General features: G+C 46.7%; 1 protein-coding gene across 2 annotated transcripts; it reads left to right on the top strand.

The window, feature by feature from the left end:
* The first annotated feature begins 200 nt into the window (after positions 1-200).
* On the top strand, positions 201-27,313 carry Ovol2 (ovo like zinc finger 2). 2 transcript variants are annotated; one of them, XM_034495358.2, is made up of 4 exons: positions 201-714; positions 1,364-1,581; positions 14,997-15,183; positions 26,545-27,313. In XM_034495358.2, exons 1-4 carry the CDS (start codon positions 615-617, stop codon positions 26,859-26,861), a joined length of 822 nt encoding a protein of 273 aa, XP_034351249.1. In that variant the 5' UTR covers positions 201-614; the 3' UTR covers positions 26,862-27,313. The 2 variants fall into 2 exon arrangements, with proteins under 2 accessions (XP_034351249.1, XP_076786000.1); XM_076929885.1 differs by lacking the exon at positions 201-714 and adding an exon at positions 943-1,183.
* The last annotated feature ends 76 nt before the right edge of the window (positions 27,314-27,389 follow it).

Genomic DNA, 27,389 nt, shown 5'->3' with positions numbered 1-27,389 from the left:
GCTTGCTCGAAAGAGACAAATCTACTTCGGAGGTGGGGGCCGACTCATGGGAAACCTCAACTCATAGTAGGGGTGCATGGGGCAGAGAACCTGTAGTTTGTTTTAAAGACTTTATCCTATAAAGTGCATGTGATGGAGGTATGACGGGGAGGGTTGGTTTGAAAAATGTTCTTTCTTTTTTAAAAAAGAGGAGGGGGGAAGAATCAGACGTTAAATTCTTTTGCAAACATTCATGCCTAAGGAAGGGCTGGATCAGGCAGCCCCGGCCGCCGGAACCGGTCGGACAGGTAGCGAGCTTGTTGACACCGTTATGTTGCAGGGCGCATGCTCACTCCCAAGTTTCCTGGTGCCTTTTCTATTCCACCTTATGAAACTTTTTCCCCGGCGTGGTCTCACGCGCGATTTAAGGCATAGGTGTCGCCGAGCCCGGAGGCTGCGAGTAGCCGGGAGTGAGGGGGAGAGGACAGGCAACGCGGCGGGGGGTGCAGGAAGAGGGCAGGCGAGGCGGGAAGGTGGGCTCCGTACTCCAGGAGCCGGGGACCCAGGCGCCACCGCCGCCACTAGCGGGGAGCAGCCGGGAGGAGGGGGCCGCAGTCGGGAGAGAGGATCCCACCATGCCCAAAGTCTTTCTGGTGAAGAGGAGGAGCCCGGGAGTCTCTGTCCGCAGCTGGGATGAGCTCCCGGATGACAAAAGGGCAGACACTTACATCCCAGGTGAGGAGCGCGGGGGCCGGGCCTGGGCGCGGGGCTCCTGGGTGGGGGCAGGGTGACTGCGGCCCTCCTGCTCGGGATCAGGGCTGCGGTTCCCACCCCTACCCCCGTCTCGGTCGGGGTCACAGCGGTCTTGCGAGAGGGGAACGAGGATCTAGGCTGGGAAACCTGGGGCCCCCGGTGCTCTCTCCCTAGACAGGGCTAATTGCCTTGGCGGCAGGACCGTTGGTTGCAGCGCGGGCCAAAGTGGCCCTGGAAGTGGGTAGAAGGCACTGGGGGTTCCCTTGCCCCCTACGTCCTCTAAACCGCTCGTGAAGGTCCGCTAACCCCTCGGGAGCGAGGCAAGACGAGGGCACACCCGCCTCCACGGGCGCGAGAGGAAACTTGGCGCGCGGGTTTCGCCGCGGCGCTTGGATCCCGGTGCTTCGTGGGCGCTGAGGTTGGCCCGAGAACCGGTCTCCCGACACCCTAAGTTAGTTCGAGGGGCGGATGGCTGGGGCTGACTCGTCTACCCTCGGGACGTCGCCCACTTGGCGAGGTGCCCAGGTCCGGGGCGGGGCGGCGGCACCGCCCGCAGGTCAAACTGCCGTGGGCGCCCGGGCGTGACGCCGCGTGTGGTTGAGTGTCGGGGTGCGGCCCCCTCCCTCCGCAGTGAGCCTGGGCTGTCTGCTCCGCGACCCCCCCGAAGACTGCCGCAGCGACGGCGGGAGTAGCAGCGGCTGCAGTAGCAGCGCCGGGGAGCCTGGAGGGGCCGAAAGCAGCTCGTCACCGCGCGCGCCGGAGCCTGAAACTCCAGAGCTTCACGACGCCGAAGGCACCGATGGACATCTGGCAGCGATGCAGCGCCCGGTTGCCAGGTCAAAAATCAAGGTAGGGTGTCGACTCTGCCCCCGCCGCCACCTGCACCACGCCCTGGCGTCCGGCTCAGGAGCCCCGGCGCCCCTCCCTGCCGCGCCCGCCCGCGCACCGGAGCCCAGGCGCCGTACACTGGCCCGCCACTCCTGCACCTGCCCCTGGGCGGCAGCCAGGCTTCTAGCGACCTGTCCCCTGCGCCACAGTGCCCGGGCCGCCAGCATCTTAAGCGGATCTAGACCCAGGGTGATGGCCTTGTCTAACGCCGCCAGTGGCTTCGGGAATGATTGAAGATCGAGCCCAGCTACCCTAGTTCAGCTGCCCACCCCGTGTCCAAGGCCGGACTATTGACAGTCAGAGAGCTCGGGTAAAGAAGTGCGACCCAGGATCTTAGACGTAATGCCCTCTGTGACACAGTCCTTGGCACATTGAGCTCCTGAGTTTTGTTTCCCTCCTGTGTCTTAGAACACAGTGGACCTCGCAGTCACCGCTATTCCCAGCGCCCTGGTGGAGCCTGTTGACGGGAAGCTTTTGCAGGGCAGTTTAGATTTGTCTTTTCTCTCAAATCTTCAAGAGTTAAATTAGTGGGTAAAAGATAAAAGGGCTCACCTGCAGATTTTTTTTAAGCGTTCCTACCCTAGTTGATTGGAATGTCTATTCGCCTCTAAAGCTATAGACTCGTAGGCAACATTTTATCTGGATGGCCATCAGCACTTTGTTGGGTGGAACTTCCATGACCACCTGTTCAAAGGTATCCGCTACCCCCAGGATTAAGGAATCCTGCCCCGCTGACTCACAGCCAGCTAGAGGGGGAAGGGAGGCGACATCTTTTATGCATAAGCCCCAGGTCCTAGTCTGGCCCGTTATAGCGTTGTCGCCTTGTTTAAAGTAGGCCATAATTCTAGGGCGCCCCAGGGTATCGCTACCCATTCCTCCAGACCCATGCAGGGAGGGAAGGGTGACCCCAGACGGTAGTTAGTTGAGGGGGTGGATAAAGAAAAGCAGCAGTACCTTTTCTTTCCCCGGGCCTGGGCTCCGGGGTGGGCCGGGGCGCATTTGGTTCTGAATTAGGATTTGGGGTTACAGCACCGGAAAGACTCGATGCTTCGAGGTGGGAGGAGGGGAGATAATGGGGGGGGGGGTAATGATTCACAGGCGTCTAGGCTAGGTGGAGTTAAGTGGGAGGGAAAAGTTTTTCCTGAAGCAGATAGCTCCTTGCCCTCTGGGAAATTCTGCAAAGTGCCCCACTTGCATATTTATCACCAGGCAAGAAAGACAATTGTAAAGTTGTTTTTAGAGGGACAGTACTTAGTTTGCCCCTCTTCTACCCTCAACTTGGTAAGGAGAGAAAGCCGTATTTTGGAAGATCTCTTTTCTGCCTCAGGCCGACACACGGATTGGAACTCCAGATTAAGAGAGTCAATAGACTAGTCATTTCCAAGATAAATTGCCTCTGTGGTGGGGGGAGGGACTTGGGCATATTTGCAGACCATTAACAGGCAGCCTGCTCCCCACACCTTCCCATTTCCTAGGGAGTCTTTAGTCCCTGAAGACACTCAGGTTTCTCCCCTTCCTTTCTAGGCTAACATTGGAGGCATCTTGGTATTAGGATTACCAAAACTTAAGGAAATAAGTGCCCTGGTATTGGTAGTTTTAAAGTGGCTGATCAAATTGTCCACCTCTTAGCACATTGTGTGACTACTTCATTAGGCATATAGAATTCAAAGAGTTTCCTCTAAGAAGTACTTCCTTAACCTGATGGAGTGATCCCCTTCCTTTAGTCTCAATACTCAGGAGAGACAGTAGGACCTCTGAGTTACAGGCCAGCCTGGTCTACAGAGTGAAGTTTCAAGCCAGAGAGGGCTACAGAGTAACCTTATTTTAAAAAACAAAACAAGATTTAGTATTTTTTTTTTTCCTGGAAGAGGAAGAAAGCCATTCAAGCAAGGACGAGTCCATGGCATGGAGTAATTTTGCCCCTGCAGAGCTAACTGATCATCTCCACCTTCCCTGCTGGACAAGCGGACAAGCATTCTATAGCTGAGTTGCAGCCCAGCTGTGTGTACTGCTTTAATGACTTATTTGTAAAACCTGAAGACACAAATTGGGCAGTGGGCTTGTGGGACCAAAGAAAAGACAGGTTCAAGCCTGAGGCCTGCTCAGAGGAAACAAATATCCAGCAGTAAACAGTGTATCTGCTCTGTGCAAGGCAGCTATGAGATCAGAAAACGCTTCCACTCTAGTGTGTTCCTTCCAGAACATTCTAGCAGTTATGGTTAAAGTATCGAAGAACTGGCATTTGTAACTTCTTAGGAACTGTGCAACCTCAAACAGTTCTTTATTGTTCTGGGCATCAGTTTCCTTCTCTGTAAAAATGAAGCTGTTCAGCTGGCAGTGGTGGCTCACGCCTTTAATCCCAGCACTTGGGAGGCAGAGGCAGGTGGATTTCTGAGTTCAAGGCCAGCCTGGTCTACAGAATGAGTTTCAGGACAGCCAGGGCTATACAGAGAAACCCTGTCTGGAAAAAAAAAAAAAAACAAAAACAAACAAACAAAAAAAATGAAGCTGTTCATATCTCCCTAATACAGTATGAAGAAAAAGGCTACAGCACAGTGTATGCTCACTAACCATGCATATGCTCCGATCTCGTGGTGAAGAAGCACAGCAAAGATAGGATTGCAGAGAGGGGAAGGGCTCTTGATATGGATTGGTAGGCTGTGGAAATGGGGGGGATTGGTCTTAGGGTGATGTGGGCTGAGCCTTGTGCTGGAGTACGGAAAGGACTCTGTGTTCTAATGAGGAAAGGATAGGAAATGCATCAGTTAGGATCAAGGATAGAGCGGAGATGATGCCTAAGACAGGATGAGAGAGGGGCCAAGGGCCAGGTCAAGAAGACTGTTCCTGTCTGGGCATGGGCAGAGAAGCTCCTTTGGAAGGTTTCTGAGGAAAGAGTCGCCTACTGCGGTCATCTTGTTCCTCGAAGCCTCACTCTGAAATATAGTGTGGGTTACATGAAAGAATGAGTGAGGAACCGTTGTCACTCTTTTGTGTATGCACAAGCTGCCCAACATGAAATCAGCTGACAGCCCCAGGGTGAAGGTTTTGTCAGTGTGCTGACCTGAAGTGGGGGTTTGACTGCCTGGCTGTGTTGATATGGTCAGTGGGTCTGTGAAGAAAGTGTGGAACCACGTTGGGAAGACTTTCCATTGCAAGCTTTGGGGCAGGTTGTGATGGGATCCCTTTAACACTGAGGATTCTGTAATTTAAAAAAAAAAAAAAAAAACAAAAAACAAAAATTCAAAAAACTGTTGTGGTGAGGAGATACGTACATCTGGGTTCAATCAAGAACATTATTTGCAGACCTCTTAACTGTGGGCTAGACAGACCCTGGAAATGCAGGTGCCCTCTGTCTTTTAGTCTTCCCCAAAACAAATATGGCTGGCAGGACCATGTACAAGTAGAGACTAGTGGGTGAACTTAAATTCTTTTTTATTTATTTTATTTTATTTATTTATTTATTTATTTATTTATTTTTGGTTTTCTGAGACAGGGTTTCTCTGTATAGCCCTGGCTGTTCTGGAACTCACTCTGTAGACCAGACTGGCCTTGAACTCAGAAATCTGCCTGCCTCTGCCTCCCAAGTGCTGAGATTAAAGGCGTGCGCCACCACTGCCGCGTGAACTTAAATTCTTACTCCATCCTAACGTATTCTCTTCTCCTTTCAGCTACCCCCCTTCCCTGTGAGTTCTTCAGAAGTACAGCCTGGTGTGGTGGTACACACCTTTAATTTCAGCACTAGAGGCAGAGGCAGTTGGATTTTTGTGAGGTCAAAGGCAGCCTGGTCTACGTGTCCAGTTCTAGGTTCTCCAGGGCTCCATAGTGAGACCTTGTCTCAATTAAAAAAAAGTTTTCCACCTTTTATATGGCTCGATACTGGATGATAACAGTATGTGTCAAATGTGTGCCCCTTTTATCTTCTCAATTTTAATTATAAAGAGTATATTTCAAAGTCAAAATAGTAGCTATCTGGCACCTAGCCCCAGTAAGGATAGTCCTTATTGACTGCTATATCCCCCCTTCCCACTTTAGCAATTTACAGATATACTACAGTCATGTTGCCCATGACTACAGGCCGAACAAAAAGCTCTGATCATGAAAGATTAAATGCTGGGTGACGTCTTAGCCAGCTTAGTTTGTGTAAATAACACTCTGTGATGTCCATGCAATGGTAAAATTGCCTAACAGGGCTTTTCTCAGAACGGACCCATCATTAAGCAGTGGCTGAATGTATTTCAATTATAAGTGGCTCCAAATGTGTCCCAATCACACCCACTTGAATTATGTGTTCGCATTGTTAAATGGCTTGTAAATGCCTACTCTCCTCCAGTCTGTTTAATCGAGCCCATGTAATGTCCACACACATTTGACATTTGGCATGGCCTTTGGCCGCTCTTAATTTACACTTCTTTTCCTTCTCCTCCTTTCTTATATACTTGCAAGTGAATTGTTGGAGCAATGGGTCATTTGCTTGATAGAGGTCCCAACAGTCTGGGGTTTGCTCAGTGAGTCACCTTGGGCATTTCTCAGTCTCTGTTAACTTCAAATAGATTTTTAGGACTAAGGCCTTACCATCCACCATCCCTGTCACATGGAGCTTTATAAATCACATAGGATGAAAAGCAAAAATCCTTAGTGTTGCTGAATTGGCCAGTTTGGGGTAGTGGTTTCCCCTCACAGGAGGCTGAGTAGGGCAGCACGCTGTTCTGCATGTTTGGTCAGTTATTGGGGTTTGGCTTGAATATGCCACACTGTGAGAGACAGGGAGGGTCATGCCCCCTAGGGAGGCATTGCATGCTTGTTCCCTTTCTGTAAGGGTAGGTGGTCTTGATGCTTGGGGGTAAATATTTTGGTATTGCAAAATAAGTGGTATGCCAGTTCTGTTCATCTCTTAGCTCTAGCTGATTGGATTAGACTTTTGTTTCTTTCTCCTCCTCTTCCTCATATGCTTCCCCCAGCAAAGGCCTTGAGGCCTTGGTCTTGCTACTGAGTGCTTTCTCATTGAACCACACCCTAAGACCCTAGCAGGCTTATTTCTGTGGACACTCCTGTTTGGGTTTTGTGGGGATATTTATTAGGGAAAGAAGAAGAATGCTTGATTTCCAGCTTGGTGTGATTGTGCACACATATAATCCCAGAACCCAGGAGGCTGAGGACAGTAGTTGAGCAAGCCTAGGCTATATAACCGCATACCTGTATTTCAGGAGCAAAAAACATAGCTGGGTGTGGTGGTTCATGCCTTTAATCCCAGCACTTGGAAGGCAGAGGCAGGAGGATAGATGTCTGGGAATTCAAGGCCAGCCTGGTCTACAGAGCAAGTTCCAATATAGCCAGGGCTACCTAGTAAACCCTGTCTTGAAAAAACAAAAACAAAGAAAACCCAACAACAAGGAAGTCTTGGTTAAGTCTTGGTTATGGATAAAGATTATTGATTAACAAATCCTTCAGTGATCCTGATTTTTTTGTTTTTTGTTTTTTTTTTTTTCCAAGACAGGGTTTCTCTGTGTAGCCCTGGCTGTCCTGGAACTCATTCTGTAGACCAGGCTGGCCTTGAACTCAGAAATCCGACTGCCTCTGCCTCTGCCTCTGAAGTGCTGGGATCAAAGGCGTGTGCCACCACTGCCGGGCTAATTATTTCTTTAACAATTGTTTTGAATCTATATTTTTTCTTTGTGTGTTTATGTATGTGTGTATGTGTGCATGCCATGGCACACATTGTGAGGGACAGTTCTGTCCTTCTGTTATATGGGTCTGAGATTGAACGCAGTAGGCACCTTTACCAGCTGAGCCGTCTTGTGGACATTCATGCTCTATTTCTTTCTTAATTGATAAGTATTCATTGTGCATGGTGCTAGGCTTCATAAAGGTATTTTCATGTTGTTAGTTATTTTCTTTTTCTTTGGCTTTAGAAACAGTGTTTCTCTGTGTAACTCTGGCTGTCCTGGAACTTGATCTGTAGACCAAGCTAGCCTTGAACTCACAGAGCTCCACCTGCCTCTGCCTTCTGAATGTTGTGATTAAAGGCATGAGTCACCAATGCCCAGTGAGTCTTGGTTTCTTCTTATTTATTTACTTCTTTTTATTTAAGTGCCTCTGTGTGCCTGTGTGAGTTGATGTGTACTGTGTGTGTGCGGGTGGCCAAGAAGGCCAGAAAAGGACATTGCATCATCTGGCACTGGAGTCAGAGGCAGTCGTAGGTATTAGGAACTAAACCTTGGGTTTCTTATAACAATAACAGGAAGTGCTCTTAACTGCTGAGCCATCTCTCTAGCTCCACTTCCAGCTAATGAAGCATCCCTACGTCAACCCTTCCTTTGAGGAGGTGCTCCATTCTGTCATGTGCAGAAGCTGAAGAGCCTTAGGCAATTCTACTTGGGCCCTGGAGTCCCAAAGGAGTTGGCTGAATGCACTTGTCATGTTTTGAGCAGCTGGATGTAAGTGACTCACATGACACTAGAAATCTTGTTCCAAATGGCCACTAGAACGTAACTGTGGACTTGGGATGCTCCTGCAGATACAGAAGCATTAATTTAGTGGCCTGGTCTCTGGTGGAAACATCACAAGAACATAAAGGGCTGTTGACTTCTGGGGGAATTTTCCTGGGAAGGCACCTGGGAAGCTGGTGACAGATCCAGCCCCGCCCCTTGCCCCCCAACTCCCAATGCTGCTGGCTCTTTCAACAGTCCTGACAATGACTGGTTTGTTGTGGGGTTGGTTGGTTTGTTTTATTTTGATTTTTGGCCACTAAGACTTGCTTTTTAGAACTTAATTGGAATTTGGCTTATTTTATTACATGAAAGCTGAGATCCTTCAGGGAACAGGACTGAGAGGAGAGAGAGAGACAAGCCGAGTCCTAAGCTTGGCGAATCACTCCTTCACTCTTTATCTTGCTTTGAATTAATTTCCAGCCTGATGTCATTTCCCAGCCTCTGTGGTAGTTTCTCTGCTTCACTAATAAGCCTTGGCAAAGTGTTGGTTTCAGATTAAGGTGAGACTAGGGAGAATTTCCGGGAGGTAACATAGTGTAAATCTCCCTCTTGAAAGATCTGAAACAGTACCCAGTGGTTAAATGCATTAATAACTTCTGCATCAAACACAACTTCTGCATAAAACGTAAGTGGGGGCTGGAGAGGTAGCTCAGTGGTTGCTCTTACTGAGGACCCCAGTTCAGTTTTTAGCATCCATAAAGTGACTTCTAACTCCTCCATGGCTGCAGTTCCAGCAGATGTAATGCCCTCTTCTGTGCTCTTCAAGAGTATTAGGCACACATGTGGTGCACATACATATACATGGGCAGAACATTCATAAGACTAAACATTTCTAAAAAAAAAAAATTAACTAATTAAATTTCTTTTTTATAAAATGAATGATACTGCTGGGCAGTGGTGACACACATCTGTAATGCCAGCACCTGGGCGGCAGAGGCAGTAAGATCTCTGTGAGTTAGGGTCAATCTGGTCTACAGAGAGCTCTAGGACAGCCAAGGCAGCACAGAGAAACACTGCCTAGAAAAACCAAAACAAACCAAAAACAAAACCAAAAACAAATGTTTCTGACCCTGAGAGCCTCTGCTCTATTGCTGGGGTCAGATTCTACTGGCTGGCAAGATATGAGAGGAGGTGGTAGCCATGGCTTTTTGGATTGCAGAATTTTGGGTGAAGGACTATGGCTCACACTAAAGGTGAATTCTTTCTCTCCCATCAGAGAGAGGGAAATTCAAAAGCAAAGTAAGGAGCAAGGAATTTTGACCTTTGTGTGTATTCTCTTCTTCTGATTAAAAGTGGTGTGTGTGTGTGTGTGTGTGTGTGTGTGTGTGTGTGTACACGTGTGTGTATGTGTATGAGTGTGTGTGTGCGCGCGCTCGCGTGTGGGAAGGAGTGTCCGGAAACGCCTTGCATGAGTTGGTTTTCTCCTTTCATGCTGGACTCCAGGGAAGAGATCATCAGGCTTGGCCAAAAGCATCCTCACCCTCTGAGCCCCCCCCCCCCCCCCACCCCCCCCACCCCCCCACCCCCCCCCCACCCCCCCACCCCCCCCCCACCTTTAGTTACTTTTGTTTTAGCATTCTAGAACGTTGGAACTGCCCTAACTGCAATTCTGTAATTTACTCCCAAGAGGCAAATACCATTATTCATAGTTTATAGGTGGTGACATAAAATCTTAGAGAAGTTAAATTACTTGCTTACATTCTCAGATTGTGGGAAGTGAAGCCCTTGTTGAATTTAGGAGGCTGGAAAACATGGCTCTGCTCCTAGCTTCTCACATTACAGAAGAGACTGTGTGGTACCGGTTAGTGTGTTTACATGTTGAGAAATTGTAAATCTGGATTTTTGGTTTTGTTGGGTTGTTTGTTTGTTTGTTTGTTTGTTTTTAAGACAGGGTTAAAGATCCAGGATATTAAATGGCCCTTTATATCATGCAGATAGTCTCTTGGCATTCTTACCTCTCTGTGTACTACGATTATTTGTTTGTTTATTGTGTATATGTGTGGGCAGTACAAGCATGTTCACATATATACATATATGTGGGCTCAGACTGTAGAGGTCAGAGGAAAACAATCTCAGGTATCATCATCTGCCTTCTTTGCTACAGGGTCTCCCCCTGCTCTGGAGGTCACTGGTTAAGCTACACTGCCTACCCTAGGAATCTTTCTGTCTCCCCCCAGCTCTGGGATTCAACCATATACCACAACATCTGCCATTTTTAAGAGTTCTGAGGATCTAACTCAAGTCTTTATACTTGTAAGGCAGGGACCGTACTGAGCTGTCTCCCCGTCCACTGGTCATTTTATTTATTTATTTATTTATTTATTTATTTATTTATTTATTATTTATTTATTTATTTTGGTTTTTCGAGACAGGGTTTCTCTGTATAGCCCTGGCTGTTCTGGAACTCACTCTGTAGACCAGGCTGGCCTGGAACTCAGAAATCCACCTGCCTCTGCCTCCCAAGCGCTGGGATTAAAGGCGTGTGCCACCACTGCCCGGCTCACCGGTTATTTTATAACTAACATGGTTATAATGTAATTTTGGTCTGAAGTTTCGGTTCATGATGTGACTTTGGTATATTCCTTGTAGAAGAACCAAGTAAAGAAATTAGACTGGATACCTCAGTTTTGAACACTGAGGACAGAGAATATTAGGTGTATACATGTGTGAGCATAGTAAAGATGGCCCAGGCAGCAGACATACGACCTAGGGAGGGAGAACTAGTCCAAGAGTCAGTCATGTTTTCTGTGGCATACGGCCCATCCTGGGAGTGGGGACCAACAAACGTGGAAGATCAGGGCTGGCTGTGGTGGGTGCAGCTGATGGTTAAGAGTGGGTTTTGCAGCTGTTTTTGTTTTTTTGAGACAGGTTTCTTTGTATAGCCTTGGCCATCTGGGAACTCGGTCTGTAGACCAGGCTGGCTTTGACCTCACAGAGATCCACCTGTCTCTGCCTCCAGTGTGTTGGGACTAAAGGTGTGCACCACCATGCCCAGCAAGAGTGTGTGTTCTTAATATGAGAAAGCTCTGAGTTCCATCTCCAGTTCCAAAATCAACAAAGAAAAAAAAAATGCAAGCAATATGACAATACTGATATTCTGGAATTTGCTTGATGATGATTTTTAAAAAATTCTTTTATTTTTAAGATGTATTTATTTTATGTATATGGATGTTTTGCTTGCATGGGTGTGTACCATGCTAGTGCCTGGTACCTATATAGACCAGAAGAGGGCCTTGGATCCCCTGAAATTGGAGTTACACACAATTGTGAGCCACTGTGTGAATATTGGGGATTGAACCTGGGTTCTCTGGAAAAGCAACCAGTGTTTTTAATGTCTGAGCCATCTCTCCAGCCCTTTATTTTAAATTGTGTGTATATAAGGGTAGTGTGCACATGAATGCAGGTGCCCTTAGGCCAGAAGACAGTGCAGATACCCTGGAGCTTGACATGTTGTGAGTTACAGGTGGTTGTGAGCCACCTGTCGTGGGAACTGAACTCAGGTGCTCTGCAGAAGCAATATGACCTCTGAACTGCTGAGCCACCACACCAACCTGTTGTTACTCACTTAGTTATTCTATTTCTTCTGTCCAAATAACCCCAAATTTAGTAGGTAAACGAATGTATCTTGTATTTTCTATTTCTATGGAATATCTGGTTATTTCTTGCTGTCTTTCTACAAGGGTTGCAGCCAGATGTCCCTTCCTTTTTCCCTTGGCCCCTTGCAAGATTGCATGGTCCTCCAGTCATTTTTTTTTTTTGAAACCCATATTAATAGACATTATGATAGTACCCAGTCTACTGCTATTATAGACCAAACTTTAAAGCATCACACAAAAAATACACCTACAAACCAAATACCCTTCCCTTCTGAAAAGTGATACAGTCCGGCAGAAACGAGTTATTGGCTGTGATTCTTTGCTAATTGTCTCTGTCTCTTTAAAAGAAATTTTTAAAGTATTTATCTTATGTTTATGAATGTTTTGCTGCATGTATGGTACATACACCACGCGTGTGTCTGGTGCTCAAGGAGGTCAAAAAAGGCATTGGATCTCCTGGGACTGGAGTTCCAGATAGTTGTGAGCCACCATGTAGATGCTGGGCATTTCCTCTAGAAGAGCAACCAATTGCTATGCCATCTCTCCAGCCCTCTCTTGTTTATTGATTTACTTCTATTTTTTGAGACTATGTAGCCTTGGCTTGGCTGGCTTCAAGACTTCAGTTATCTCTGTCTTGGTCCTTAGTCCTATGACATGTGACCTTTGCCCTCTGTAGACTTGTCTTTCAGTGCTCATTGGTCTCATTTAGACTGTCCTCTTTTGTCTTCCAGAGCTCTCTTGCCTTTAGGTACCCCTCCCCCCCCCCCCCATTGGGTCCCCAAGGTAGACGCTGCCCATCTCTACACTCCAGTGACCGCTTTCCTAGGCCCTGGCAGCTCGTATTGAACAAGACAGAATGTCATTTCCCAGCACCCTCTGCTTGGCTGAGGGGCTTGGTCCAGCCCCTCACCCCCCCTAACCCCCCCGCAACCCTCTCTCTTGGTGTGCCACAGCCCAGCAACTATGGCTGTACTTTGACTAAAGGGCCAAGTGGTCAGTTCAGTGCTAATTCAGACAAATCAAGCTAGGAGCCAGTCAGAATGAATTACAAGAAGCCGCCTGGGAAACACAGTCCTGATGTCCTGTTTGCTCCCAGCTGCCCGTGTACTGCCCTTGGGCATGGAGGAACAAGAGGCAGCAATGTGAGTAGATGTGCCAACTGTCCACAAGGCTTTGAATGGAGGCTTCCACGTGAACTCTTCAGAAGCATTTTCCTAAGATGTAATCCGCTCTGGGGATGCAGTGGAATGAGGTACCGGCAGCCTCTATACCCGTGGCTTCCACACCCTGTGGGTCTAATCCATTCGAAAAGAACATTGTGTCTGTGCTAAACATGCACAGATCTTTTTCTTGTCCCTTGTCCTTATTCCCTAAATAGTACAGCCTACAACTAGTCACATAGAGTTTACACTGGTACAAGGTATTCTAGACATCTGTGTAGGCCATGTAGATGTGGATGGGATGAGATGTGTAACTGCGCCCAAAGCCATGGTGGATTTGTATCGGGGCCTGAGCACACACAGCATGTAGGATCTGCAGAGGATTCTGCTGCCAATCCCGTGTGTACCAAAGGATGACCGCACAGAGCTCTAAGGACTATTGCCTAGCCTCATGTCTCTTTGCTCTAACTGCCTTCCCCTCCACTAACTCCGAATATTTATTTATTTATTTATTTATGAATGAAAGCGCTGGGGAGAGCACAGGGGCTGTATGTCCACGTGAGTGCCTTGCTGCTGAGCTGCTTCTCCAATCTTTGGGCTTCTTACAGATAGTTCTGGCAGAGGCGTTGGGCCATTTACAGCTGTAGTTCTCAGCCTGTGAGTCTCGAATGAGACCCTTTTGGGAGTCAAATGACCCTTTCATAGGGGTCACCTAAGACAGTCTGCACATCAGATATTTCCAGTATGATTTGTAACAGTAGCAAAATCACAGTTATGAAGTAGCAACAAAGTAATTTTATGGTTGAGGGGGTCACCACAACACAAGGAACTATATTAAAGGGTCACGGCTTTAGGAAGGCTGAGAACCACTGATACATCGGGTCTGACCTGGTGGCCTTTGAGCACTTTCAGATCTGGTATTTCTTGAACCCTGGCCAAGTCACTTTCCCAGAGTGATGCTTCTGTTTGTGCGATTGGAATGTCTGGCCCTGGGGTGTGGCTCAGCTAGGCAGTTTTCATCTGAATGGTGTCTGAGGCTACTTGGGTAGGTGTTGGTGACGCTGGGTTAGACTGGAAGGTCAGGTGAGGCTTTATGTATAGCTACCACCTTGGTGCCCTGCACAGTGCTCTGGCTCTCACATGGCTTGTTTGGGAGGGAGGGAGGGAGGGAGGGAGGGAGTGAAGCGACCAGGTGACCCACATCCCAGAGTTACCACGTCATTTCTGCTCTCTGTTGGTCAGGAGCCTTGCCCAGGTTCAGGGGAAGAGAAATTGTCCCCATCCTACCCTACTCCTTTCTTCAAGTTTGAATTATGTTTATCTGTTGTGTGTGGGTATACTGTGGTGTATGACAGCTTGTGGGAGCTGGTTCTCTACTTCCGCCTCGTTGGTGTCCGGAGTTAAATTAAGGTCATCAGTCTTTGTCATCAAGGTTTGCAGCAAGTGCTTTTAATCACTGAACCTTTTTTTGTTTTTGTTTTTGTTTTTTTTGTTTTTTTGTTTTGTTTTTTTGTTTTTTGAGATAGGATTTCTCTGTGTAGCCTTGGCTGTCCTCGAACCCAGAAATCCGCCTGCCTCTGCCTCCCAAGTGCTGGGATCAAAGGCTTGCGCCGCCACCACTGCCCGGCTCACTGAGCCATTTCTGCAGCGCCATTTCTATTTCTTGGTGGCTGGAACCGTACTCAAGAGGCACAGAAGTAAGGGTTGACTGTGTCTGTCTTTCTGAACTATTGACAGCAGGACCCAGACCCCTTCCTTCTGTTCCTCTATCCTCAGTGTTTGCTTCCTCCTCATAGCCTAGGTGGCTGCTGGGACTCTAATCACTGGGAACCTCTCCTTTCCCTTAAGGGACTGTCTTTTTCATCAGTCAGGTGGTTCCATGCCCATGTCTTATTAAAAGGCTGCTGTAAGACTGTGCAGAGATAGGAGTCAGAGGGTCTGCTGGAGGGAGACAGGAAGAAGAATGTGCAGAAACATTTTCTAGTACCGGTGTCATCGCACCTTCCCCAAAGCTGAGCCCACATGCACCTTAGAGGGAGTAGAAACCATAGCCAGGCCCAACCTAGTGAGAAATGACGTATGGATTCCCAAGTGAGCCCCTGTGATCTCACACACACTCTCTCTGCTCCCAGTTTACCACCGGCACATGCAACGACTCTGTGATTCACAAATGTCACTGTGGCAAGAGTTACCGCCTACAGCGCATGCTCAACCGTCACCTTAAGTGCCACAACCAGGAAAAGAAGCACGTGTGTACCTTCTGCGACAAGGGCTTCAATGACACCTTCGACCTGAAGAGGCACATACGCACACACACAGGTAAGGCTGCAAGTGTGCTTTGCTCACTTCTTGTTCCTGTGTCGTCATCCCTCCCCACCCAAACCCCCAAGCAAGTTAGGAGTGTGGAGCAGGATATTTCTGGAAAGGACACAGGGTGAGGCATTTGGGGCTATCCCTGACTCTGCCACCTGCTAGCCTTGTCACCTGGGGCATGCAGGCCACCTCTCTCTGTCTGAATTTGCTCCTGTAAGATAGGCATGGTATACAGGTTCAAGTGAGGCTGACACAGAGTCTCTACTGTAGCATGACACACACACCCCCCCAAGTCTGACTGCAGAGTGGGATGTTTAAGACTGGTTTCAAATATTTTGTTTCTCTTTTCTTATTGTCATTGGTTTGGTTTTGCTTTTGCTTTCTTAAGAAAAGGCACAGGCTGGCCTTGAACTCTTTATCCTTTTTTCCTCTGTCTTCCAAGGGCAGGGATTGCAGGTGTGCACCACTGTGCAGTAAGCCTGACTCGGGACTCATAATCCTCCTGGAACAGCAGAACAGCGAGCTTCCAGTTGGAGCATGCGTCTTCCTTTAGGCCTCTTCCTTGGCTTCCCAACTTTTCTTCTTTTTCTTTTCGGTTAAATGCTGGGGATTAGAATCTAAGGCCTTGCCACGGAGCTACGCTGAGCCCGTTTTCCAACTTAGGTAGTGTGGATCTGAGACTTCCTCTTACGTGTTCCAGAGAGTCTGTGGTGGGAGATGACCTTTTGCCTCAGTCTCAAACCTGCTGATTGGTCACAGGCTTCATTAGCTTTATCTTAGGCACATCTGGCCTCTAGGCTTCTCCATTGGAGGCCCAGTCTACACCTTTGGTCCAGTAAGCCCTGGAGGAAAATTGTAAGGATGCCACTTCTCTGCTCAGAGTTCTGCAACTCCTGGTAGAACAGTACAGATGTTTGCCTGCATTTCACATGAGGCCTCTTACCGTGTGGGTCACGTCATCAAATCTCCAGGGATCCCATCCCACCCCATCCCATTTAAACATGACTTATCCTTAACTTTTAAGTCCTGCCCTGACTATCACCCACCCTCTCAGCAGCCTGGAGCTGTGTGCATAGGCCCTATCCCTCAAATTCTTTGAGAATGTGGGGTTCCCCCAGGGTGTTGTGGAAGGGGAAATGCCCCCATCTCTTTCCAGAGAGAGCCTTCAGCCCCTTGAGTCTCCCCCAGGGACCTTCCCAGGTCCTGTGTATTCCATTTTCTTTCCTAGTTATCATGCTTTATTTTTCTTAAGAGTGGTGGCATTACTGCCTCCCTGGCCTGGCAAGTGTCCTCCACACTATAAAATGGACTGCTCTACAAAAGATACCTTTCTTGTTGCGGATTTTTTTTGGGGGGTAGGGGTGGGGATGAGGACTGAGGTAGGGTTTCTTCATGTTATCTTCTCAAGGGCTGAGACTAAAGGCGTGTGCCTACCACACCTTTCCTTAAACAAACAAAAACTATTTTTTACTAAACTGAACTTTGCGTTGGAATTAGGTACCCCCCAATGTCTAGACCTAGAGGTCTGCAACTACAACCAAGTAAAAAACATCAGAATTATCTCTAGCCTTAGAAGTCATTTCAGGTAATCTGCTTTCCCTACAAGGGAAGTCACTATCATGGCTTCTAATGAATATGAGTATTTTTTAAGTTGATGATATAAATGAGATCTGTATTTCCTTTGAATCTGACCACAAGTTTTTTTTTTAGTCTCTCAAGATTAATTAATCAAGTAAGTAATTAATACAGAAAATTGAACACACTGAGCAAGTGTTCTAACATTAACCTATATTTCAGACCTGCTTTAGTTTTATATTCTGAGAGTGGTCTCGACAAGTTGCTCAGATTGGCCTTGAACTCACGGAATAGCCCTGGCCAGCCTTGAACCAGCAGTTCTAGTGATTGAGAGGCACCTCCGGAATCTGGACCACAGCCACTTGCTGGATATGACTGCTGAGCTCCTGCCTTGTGATGGGCAGCAATAATAAAATTCAAAATATATTGAGGATATATTGAAGATAATTTCTCTAAATCCCAGCACTCAGGGTGCAGAGACAGGAGGACTTCGGTGAGTTCTAGATGACCTGGTCTACATATGAAGTCCTAAGCCATTCAGGGAAATACAGTGAGACCCTGTTTCAAAAACTCTCATCTGTTTCTGTTTGTTTCCTTATGCTTTTGAGATAGTCTCCTGTGGTCTAGTCTGGCCTTGAACTCTACCTTCCAATTTAGCCTCTTGAGTAATGGAATTGTAGTTATATGCTACTGTACCTGGCTCCTTCTGGAAATTTCTAAATTTTACTTTAAAGTACTGTTTGCCCCTTAATTTCTATTGGACAACACTATAATAGTTGAAATTGGTGGCTAGACATTTTTAGAGTTTTGTTTGTTTGGTTGGTTGGTTGGTTGGTTGGTTGGTTGGTTTTTCAAGACAGGGTTTCTCTTTGTAGTCCTGGCTATCCTGGAACTTACTCTGTAGACCAGGCTGGCCTTAAACTCAGAAATCTGCCTGCCTCTGCACTCCCAAGTGTGCCACCACTGCCTGGCTCATTTTTAGAGTTTTAATGATAACTTTTGCTTTCAAAGTAATGAACAATATGCACTGTGGGAATGGCTTGACCCTGTCTCCACGCCCTAGACTCCTGTGCTAGTGGAGGTATGCCTCCGAAGATTACTGGATCATAGAGAGAAGCTGGGGGCTACATTTATCTTATCTGATGACAAACATGTGGAGTCACTGACCTGGGCAGGCCATGGGGTTAGGGGCTGGAGGAGGAGGTCAGGCCTATGACTGTCTCTTGATCTTTACCATAGACATGATTGTACTACAGAAAACTTTTGAGAGGTCTTGGATGTGTTAGCTCATGTGACCCAACCTCACTGGCTCCATAAGACCATCCCAGAATTTAGTGGGAACTTGGTCTTTGCCTTTGGTCAAGCTGTGAGCATTAGGGTTTAGCTGCTGACTATTCTAAGTGTTGTATTTAGGTCAGAAACAAAGATATAGACACTCAGCACAAATACAGGAGACAGCTGGGTGAGGGATATGTTTGCATAGTGTCCAAAAAGACCAAGCCTTACTTAGCATTTTAAAAACCTGGCAAGAATCCTAGGGACCGCCATTAGAGAAGGGTTTGCAGTGTTGGTAAATTCAGCAAACACGGATGGACAGACAATCGGGCTAATTTTGCCTCTCACCCATACCACCGAAAGCATCTCTTCGCATCCTGGCAACTGCGGAGGGCATCTAATTAGAGACTCAGAATTCAAAGAAAAATTCTTGAAAAAGATTCAGGGAAACCAGAGCCCGAGTATGTCTTACATTAATATCCAAACAGATGAAAGAAAAGATTAGGAATCCTTTTTTGGGTATGACTTCACCAAGAAAAAAGTAACCATAGGATTCTTTGTCCCTGTTTTCTGTCTCTCTAAGGTAGGGGTGTGTATGTGTATGTGTGTGTGTGTGTGTGTGTGTGTATTCAGACTAGGGGGCAAGGGTGTGATCCAGATGGTGGCTTATTAAATATTTGAATAAACCCAGTGGTGAGAGGAAAAGCCCTCTAGCATCTTTTAAATATGGTTGTGATGGTACATGCCTGTAATCACTAGGGAGAAGTCTGAAGGTCTGTGAGTTCCAGGACAGCCTGGGCTGAATAGTTATTTCTAGACAAGCAACAAACACCCCTGCCCACCACAAACACACAAAACCAAACAAGCCAGAATTAACAACAACAACAAAAGCACTCTGTAAATGAGTGGCAGTTTTTTGTTCTAAATCATCTTGGGCCCTGCATGCCGGAAGCAGTTCCTGGTTAGGATGATTTATGTAGGAGGGCTACTGAGAGGAACTTGTCAAGCAGTGAAGGCAACTGGGGTTTAGGGTTATCCTTCCACGATGTCCTGTCCACAGTTTGTGGGGGACCTCTCTATACCCGTTTCAGTTAGACGTAGCTGAAGATAGTTTTCATTCCCTGTCAGTGGCAAAGTTAATTGCTAGTGCCCAATCCTAGGAGAAGGGGATGCCTAGGAGCTTGTAGCGGCCAGCCTGCATGTGCCCTGGGGCTGTGCATTAGCCCAGGAAGAGGGTCTGGGTATGGAGCCAACACTACCCTTTATATGTATATATACTTTACAGAGATGTTTCTCTAGTCCAGTGTCAGGGATAGGATTACAGAGGCCAGACTCACCCACACTAAAAGAGAGAGGAGCACTGAGCATCAAAAAAACCCCAAACACGTACGTTCAGTTCACAGCCCAAGAGAAGCACTGCGGACCTGTGCTTAGAGAAGCACTGCGGACCTGTGCTTAGAGAAGCACTGCGGACCTGTGCTTAGAGAAGCACTGCGGACCTGTGCTTAGAGAAGCACTGCGGACCTGTGCTTAGAGAACATGCTTTTGGATCTGGGCTTTTTCACTTAGGGTTACTGCCTGAGAATGGCTGCCTGTTGACAGAAATGAGTTGTTTTGGAGAAGGAGATCTGTGTGTTTAAGTGAAAAAAAAAAAAAAAACTGACCAGGCTGAGGCCTCTGCTAGGTCTAAGGGGTGTGGCAGTGGGTAGTTTGGAGAAGGGAGGGGCAGTTTGATAGAGAAATTAAAAAACAAAACAACTGACCTACCTTCACACATACTGGATTCCACACCACCCGCATGTCCACGCCCACACTACTCAGTATGGTTTGAGCACCTGGGAGGTGGTGGGCGTGCACAATTGCACATTTTGATGCCCCAAAGGTGCCAGCCTCGTTGTTGAGACCCACCATTCATTGAAAGTATTTTGTTTTCCTGTTTGGTAAAATGAGTGCTTATGTGCTGGGCTTTTGGGTGGCATAAAAAATACAGCAAGTGTCAGCTACCATAATGGCTGATGAGGCCAAGAGGTTGGTTAGGCCTGGAAAGATGACTCTCAGCTCTGAAGGTGTGGTGGCTCATGCCCTAATCCGAGCACACAGAGGCTGAGGCAGGAGGATTACTGAAGTTCAAGGTCAGCCTGAGCCCTTGTTTTTTTTTTTTCTGGGTTCAGTTACCAGCACCCACATGGTCATGTACCATCATCCGTTACTGCTGTAGGGGATTTAATGCCACCTTCTGACTTCTGCAGGCACTGCGCTTACATGGTATACATGCATACATACATGTAGGCTCATACACAGAAAATAAAAATAAGTATGTTTTGTGAGGGTTTTTTGTTTGTTTTTGAGGCAGGATCTCACCGTGTAGCTCTGGTGACCTAGAACTTGCTATATAGGCCAGGCTAGCCTCAAACTGCCAAGTGCTGAGATTGCCACCATGCCTGACTAAACATTAATACATCTTAAAAAAAAAAAAATGAAAAGGCCGATTCAAATAGTAAGTGCCTGTGGTTTGAGCCTAAGGACCCACATTTGATCCCAAGAACTCATGGGAAAAACCAGGTGTGGTTGACTCACCACACAGCCTGGGGGTGTAGCCCAGTTGGTGAGTGGCTTGCCTAAGTGAAAACTGATTTAATTTAATCTCTAGTACCGTATACAACCAGTGTGGAGGCCCACTCCCGTAGTTCCCTTGCTTGGGAAGTGGAAGCAGAATATTCAAGGTTAGGCTCGGCTACACAGTGAGTTAGTTTGAGGCCAGCCTGGGCTAAAGGAAAACATTTTTAAAAACAACCTTATGCCTCTGGGTGAAGTAAAGAAGGCTCATGCCTTTCTTGTGGGCTGTGTTCCATAGAGAGAACCTGAGGAATTCCAATTTGAGGTGAGGGCCCTGGGAGGGGCTGCCCACAGGACAGGGGGCTTTCTTGCCTTATCTTCCATCAGGGGCTATATTGAGAGAGACCAGAAGGCAAACAAACCCCTGCCTGACTAAAGCAGAAAGGACAATGGTGTCTTTGTTTGGGGCCTAAGGAGAAAGATTGCCTGGATTGGGAAAAATGCAGATCAGAAGTTTAAGGCGGGACTGCTAGCTGGGGAACTGTGGAATCCACTACCCAGCAGCCCCAACTCACCTGTGGCATAGCCTCATCCGTGGTTTCATTTAGATTTTAACTTATAATATATATTTGTTTTTACCTAAAAAAAAAAAAAGATAATATATTTGCATGGGAGGTGGGACAGTGGAAAATGAGATTTGGGGAAAAACAAAAAAACAAAAACAAAAACAAAACCAAGTTTTCTTTTACAGCCCCAGTTCACTTCTGAAAGGGATTTGCCATTTGTTTTTGGTTTTTGTTTTGTTTTGGTTTGGTTTGGTTTTGTCCTGGAAGCTTCTAAGGCATATGGCTGCTGTCATGGAAAGGAGACCTTGGCTTGCTTGGTGTCCGCATCGTGGAAGTACCTTACTCCTTTTCTTTTCTGTCTTTTTTTTTTTTTTTTTTAAATTTATTTATTTTATGTACGTGAGTACACCATTGCTCTCTTCAGACACACCAGAAGAGGGCATCAGACCCCATTACAGATGGTTGTGAGCCACCATGTGGTTGCTGGGAATTGAACTCGGGGCCTCTGGCAGAGCAGTCAGTGCTCTTAACCACTAAGCCATCTCTCCAGCCGCACCCCCCCCCCCTCCTGTTCATCCTTGTCCCATTTAATAGGAAATCATGACAATTTCCATCACAGAGGCAGAGTCCTTTCCTAGGTCCCAGAAGTACTTGCTTCCATTTTCAGGTTGTTTTCCCTCCTTCTGTTTTATTTAATTCTGACAGTGCCACCATGAATTTTCCTGTATATTCTTTGCCCACATGTGTGGGTCTATCTATAACGTAACCTCCCACAAGTGAACTCACTAGGCCACAGGGCAGGAACATTCTGGGTTTTACCAGCGTTGTCTTCCTGCCTTCCTAGAGGCTGCCATCAGTGTTTTCTCCTGTCAGGAGGCCAGCGTCAACAAACAAAAAGAATGAAAAGTTCAAAAGTCTTTGTTGACAACTCTCCAAAAGAACATATATGTATGTATATATATATATACATACATACATACATACATACACACATGTATATATGAATGCATGTATATGTGTATGTATGTATGCATGTATGGATGAATGAATGAATGAATGAATGAATAAACAAACTAGGTAATAAAGGCCTAGGGTAGAGAATTCAAAAGAGCAGGCAGTGAAGGATGACTGCCAGCCACCTAGGGACCACATTTTTTTTTTTTAAATCCTTTTTTTGATTGTGAAATACAGAATTCTTGACAAAAGGTGTAGTTAAAAGACTTAGGGATACGGCAGGCAGCTGACTCCTGCATGGCGTGCTTCCATTGTGTTGAGCTGGATTCTAAATCCTGAGCCTTGAGTACTTAGTGTTTGCCAGGTCCTGTGCCTGCGACAGCTCAGTTAATCCTCAGAGTAGCCATCCTGGGTGTGAGGCGATTGAGCCGTGGCGAGGGTTAACAGATCGACCGCGGACTCCGTTAATGAGTGGCAGATGTGCATTGCCCCGCTTCCCAGTGGCCTTGGACTTTGGAACACAGGTAGGTGTCAGTAGGTTAATTATGTCAGGTAACAGATGGTGCTTTTGGTTCCCAACCAACCTGTTCTTTTGACTAGGACAAGATTGGTTTTGCTAGAGAGGGAGATGCTGGGCGTGGCCTCAGTGTTGTGGGTGGGGCTTAGATCCAAGAGCTCCTGGAGACGGAGCTTAATCATTTTAGCCCAGGAAGGAGCTCTTTTGACAAAACGTCTGTCTGCCTGGAGTGAGATTATAGAGTCAGAAGAGGAAGCAGGTACACTGGGGCAGGGAGCAGGTTTATAAGTTAGAAATGTCCTAACAAGAGCTTTTATGGTCTGTCTCCTTCTGTGTCTATTATCACAAAGCGCCCAGCCTCAAAACCAGACTTGGTGCCTATTCTATGTCCTTTTATGAAAAAACCTCTTAGTCAGCCCCTTTCCTCACTGGCCAGATGATGCAGGGCCCCTGAAATCTCCTAACCTTTGCAGACTATGCATTAAATACTACAGGGAAGGTGATAAGGTTCTTCAAAGGTTAGGCAGAATGTGGTCCTACCGGTCCCTGGGTCATCCAAGGAATAGGAAGTTCCATGTCAAGACCCAGAAGTGTTCATTTCTTGGAAATATATATTGGAGTATCATGCAGCCATAAAGAATGAAATTATGTCACCTCATTTGAAGTGAGACAAGTGTAGAACCTAGTTTTTTGTTTTTGTTTTAAGTAGAAAGTGGACCATTAGAGAAGAAGGGGGGTGGGAGTGTGGGTGAGTGGGCCCTGAGGGAATGAGTGCAGGAGACCTAACCCTGCTCCTCATTTGCCATGGGGTGGGTGAGGGAGAAATGCCTTTCCCCTCCTCACCCTTTGATGCCTGCAGAACCCGGGAGAGCAGGCCCTGTGCCTCATGGGGCAGCAGAGTAGAGTTGGCTGTAGAGGTTCAAAACAAAGATGAGCTTCCCCAAGGACATGAGAGAGGAAGAGCTGGCCCTACCCATTGCCAGCTTTGACACTGGGTGAGCTATCGGGGACTGTGCTGCAGAGCTTGCCTTGGTGGTGCAGGTGTAAGAGAGTTAGAGAACTAACCTTTACCTCCAAGGCCCAGATCCAGGGCTTTGAGCCCTGCCCCAGCACCTATCTCATTTATGAACTGCTGGAGCACATGAAGGGTCTGATCCTACAGATCCAAAACTACAGGATCAACCATGACACGGGGCAACAACAGGATATCCAAGAGGAGTCCTGGTGAGGCTCCAGTATTGACAGTGTAGCAGAAGCTGGAGGCCTCAAACCAGACCAATGACTCATTGCAATAAACATTGAAAGTAGAGATGTGTGGACAAAAGTGTATACTGTGGGACACACTGTGACACACTACAGCCTCCGTGGCAAGACGTTTTGGTTCTCTATCTTTTCATTTTTTTTTTGGAGGGGGGGTGTGCAAGGGCAGTGAGCAGTTACAGAGGGACTGGAAGATGAATGGGATCTGAGTGAGCGATATAAAATTCACAAAGAACAAATTAAAAGGTTGAGGAAAAAGAAAAGTCTTGTAAGTTTCCAAAACTTTCTGGAAAAAAATAAAGTAGATAATAGCGTTAGTGTGACTAGGGTAAAAGTAAGTCTTATGCATGTATGGAAAAACCACTTATTTGTGTGTGTGGGGTTTTGTCTGAATGTGTGTCTGTAGTACATAGTACGGGTCTGCTGCTCATGGAGGTCAGGAGAAGGCATCAGATCTCCTGTGTGTGTGGATGGTGGAAACAGAACCTACCCGGGTCCTGTGGATGAGCAGCCAGTTCTCTTAGCACTTGAAAAGGTCACAGTGAAGGCCAAGTGTGGTTCATGCCTTTAGTTCCAGCACTCAGGAGGCAGAGGCAGATAGTTGGCTCTCTGTGAGTTCAGGGCAAGTTTCAAGCCATCCAGAATGACAAGGTTAAGCCCTATCTCAACAACAAAATACGAATTCTCAGCTCTGCCCTACATGCAGAACTGGGACTCTGGTTTCTTTTGGTTTTGAGACAGCATCTCACCCTGGCCCAGACTGACTTCAGACTTGTGGCAGTCCTTCAAGTCAGTCTCCCAAATGCTAGCATCACAGGCTTGCGTCACCTCGATGGCTTAAAACATTCTTTCTGGTGACTGGTGAGAATTTTTGCTGCAGTGCCCTGAGTACCTTTCTTACCTCAGACTAAGCGCAGCCCCAGCTAGGTCTAAGAGAGTAAGTAGGAGTTTATAAACTTACTTGCTTAATCTTGGCTGCAAAGTAGAGTCTCTCAAAAAAAACTTTGAGAAGTCCTTCTTCAGACCATGTCCAGAGCAATTAAATACATTCAAAAACATATTTAATAATATGTATCTATATACATGTATTCATAACTTTGTATAAATTGTAAACAATCCCAAGAAACTCTTTGATGACAAGGGGAAGAGACATGTATGAAGTGAGAGAGAGGCCTTTTTAGTTTTATTTTTAAAATTATTATGTATTGTTGAGATCTGTCTTATGTAGTCACATGACTCAGGTTGGCCTTGAACTCCTGATGCTTCTGCTTCCACCTCCTTCAAGTGCTGGAATAACAGACATGGGCTTCTGAACTTGGCTAACTGGGATTACAAAATACCACTGCCTACATCATTTCATTTAAAAAACAAAATAACACAGTAAGTCAATCTGTGTGTGTGCATGTGTGATCGCAAGCATGTGGTAGGAAGAGTTAGGCCAATGACATCAAATGTCCTCTGTCATTCTGTGTGTGTGTGTGTCTCCCTCCCTCCCTCTGCATGTTCTCTCTCAACATTTATTTAGTGCACATAAGGTATAAGGTATGTCTGTCTATGCATGCCATGTCCAAGTTTGAAGGTCAGAGGACCAAACGGAGCCAATTCTTTATGTTCTTCCACCATGTGAGTTCTGGTGTCCAAACTCAGATGGTCGGCCTTGGTGGCTAACACCTTTTAGTGAGCCATTGAGTCCCTTCATTGTGTCCCCTATGTCCCACAGCACCTTTTTCTGAGAAAGAGTTTCTCACTTGGCCAGTGAGTGCCAGGGATCCACCTGCCATTGATTTCCAGAGACTGGAGATGGAGACATGGTTTCATGGTGTAGCCCAGGCTAGCCTTGAATTTACAGAGATCTGTTTGCCTCTGCCTCCAAGTGCTGGGATTAAAGGCATGTGTTACTGTAAATGAATTACTTAGCCGGACTACAAGCATAGTTCTTAGCAAATGGGAAATGTTTCAGATTTCTTTCCCTCTCGTGATGCTATTGTTGTATTAAGACTTGTAAAGGTCACAGTTTTAACATTAATCAAGTGGAGTGTTTTGGGACCTGGTAGCCACCATGTCCATGCCTGGCTTTGTAAATATAATTTCTGAGGACTAAGCTCAGGTCTTGGGCATATAAAGCAAGCACTTATACCAGCTCAGCTGTCACCCCAGCTGCCTACCCATCTCTTCAGTGTTTAGCACAGTGTGAGTGAGCTCTGCATGGCCTCCCATGATGCCCAGGACAGAGGCTGGAGTAGCATCCTAGCTCTCTGCTTTCCTCCCTTCCCTGTTCTGTCCTTTGTTGCCTAACCCTTGCCTCCTGAGATGGCCTCTCCAATAAACTTATTCTAGGATCTTTGTCTCAGAGTCTGTTTCCCAGAAAATGGACAGTACATAAATTGAAAACAGTGTTGCCCTGACTGCTAAAAGACGAGACCATTAAGTCAGATGAAAAATTGTCAATCTCTCTCCCAGGGCCAAGTGGTGGGTTCTGGCTCACTGGCGCCCACATGTGTTAGGTTTGTTCAGCTAGCTGCCAGGACCCTTGTAGATGGTTCCGGCTCCACTCTCCTGACGTCATCAAAGATCTTAGTCAAGGGAAAACTTTATGGCTTCAACAGAGGGAAGCTTGGGCTTGGCTCTGACCAGCTGGTGACTGTCTGCTCCTCATCCTTGCAGGCATTCGCCCCTACAAATGTGAAGTGTGTTACAAGGCCTTCACTCAGCGATGTTCCTTGGAGTCCCACCTGAAGAAGATCCATGGGGTACAGCAGCAGTATGCCTACAAGCAGCGTCGGGACAAGCTCTATGTGTGTGAGGATTGCGGCTACACGGGCCCCACCCAGGAGGACCTGTATCTGCACGTGAACAGTGCCCATCCAGGTAGCACATTTCTCAAAAAGACTTCCAAAAAGTTGGCGGCCCTTATGCAGAACAAGCTAAAATCCCCGCTGCAGGAGAATTCCACCCTGAGTAAAGAGGAGGGGAAAAAGTGAAGAGTGAGAAGAAAAGGCAGAAGAGAAGCACTGGTGCCACGGACTTTTGGTCTGAGGGTGCCCCTCTGCTCCCCTGGATCTTTTTATAGTGACAAGTGTTCAGTTCACCTCTCTTTTCTTTTGGGACATCAACAGTAAGAAGCACCCCAAAGTTGTCAGTCATTCTGCCACAACAGGCTCTGTATCTGTACCCTGTGTATTGTTTTCTTGGTGACTGAGGCCACATACGGGTTCGTGTGTGTGTGTGTGTGTGTGTGTGTGTGTGTGTGTTTCTGTCTGTTATGTGTGTTTTTTTTCCTAGTAGAATTTTCACATATGAATAGAGAGAGAGGTGTTCTTAAAGAGACCGTCATCTTCTGGTGCCTTGAAACGCTTCCCAAGCAAGGAAAATGTATATTCTTTCTGAAAGAGTTTACAGAAATTATTTTAATAAATGAAATGTTCATGTGAAACTTCTTTTTTTTTAAGTTTTTACTTATTTCCCTTTATTTTATGTGCATTGCTGTTTTGCCACATGCATGTCTATGT

The sequence above is a fragment of the Arvicanthis niloticus genome, chromosome 2 (genome assembly GCF_011762505.2).
Source record: "Arvicanthis niloticus isolate mArvNil1 chromosome 2, mArvNil1.pat.X, whole genome shotgun sequence".
NCBI lineage: Eukaryota > Metazoa > Chordata > Mammalia > Rodentia > Muridae > Arvicanthis > Arvicanthis niloticus.
The sequence above is the reverse complement of the archived record's forward strand: the minus strand, read 5'-3'. Positions and strand labels throughout refer to the sequence as shown.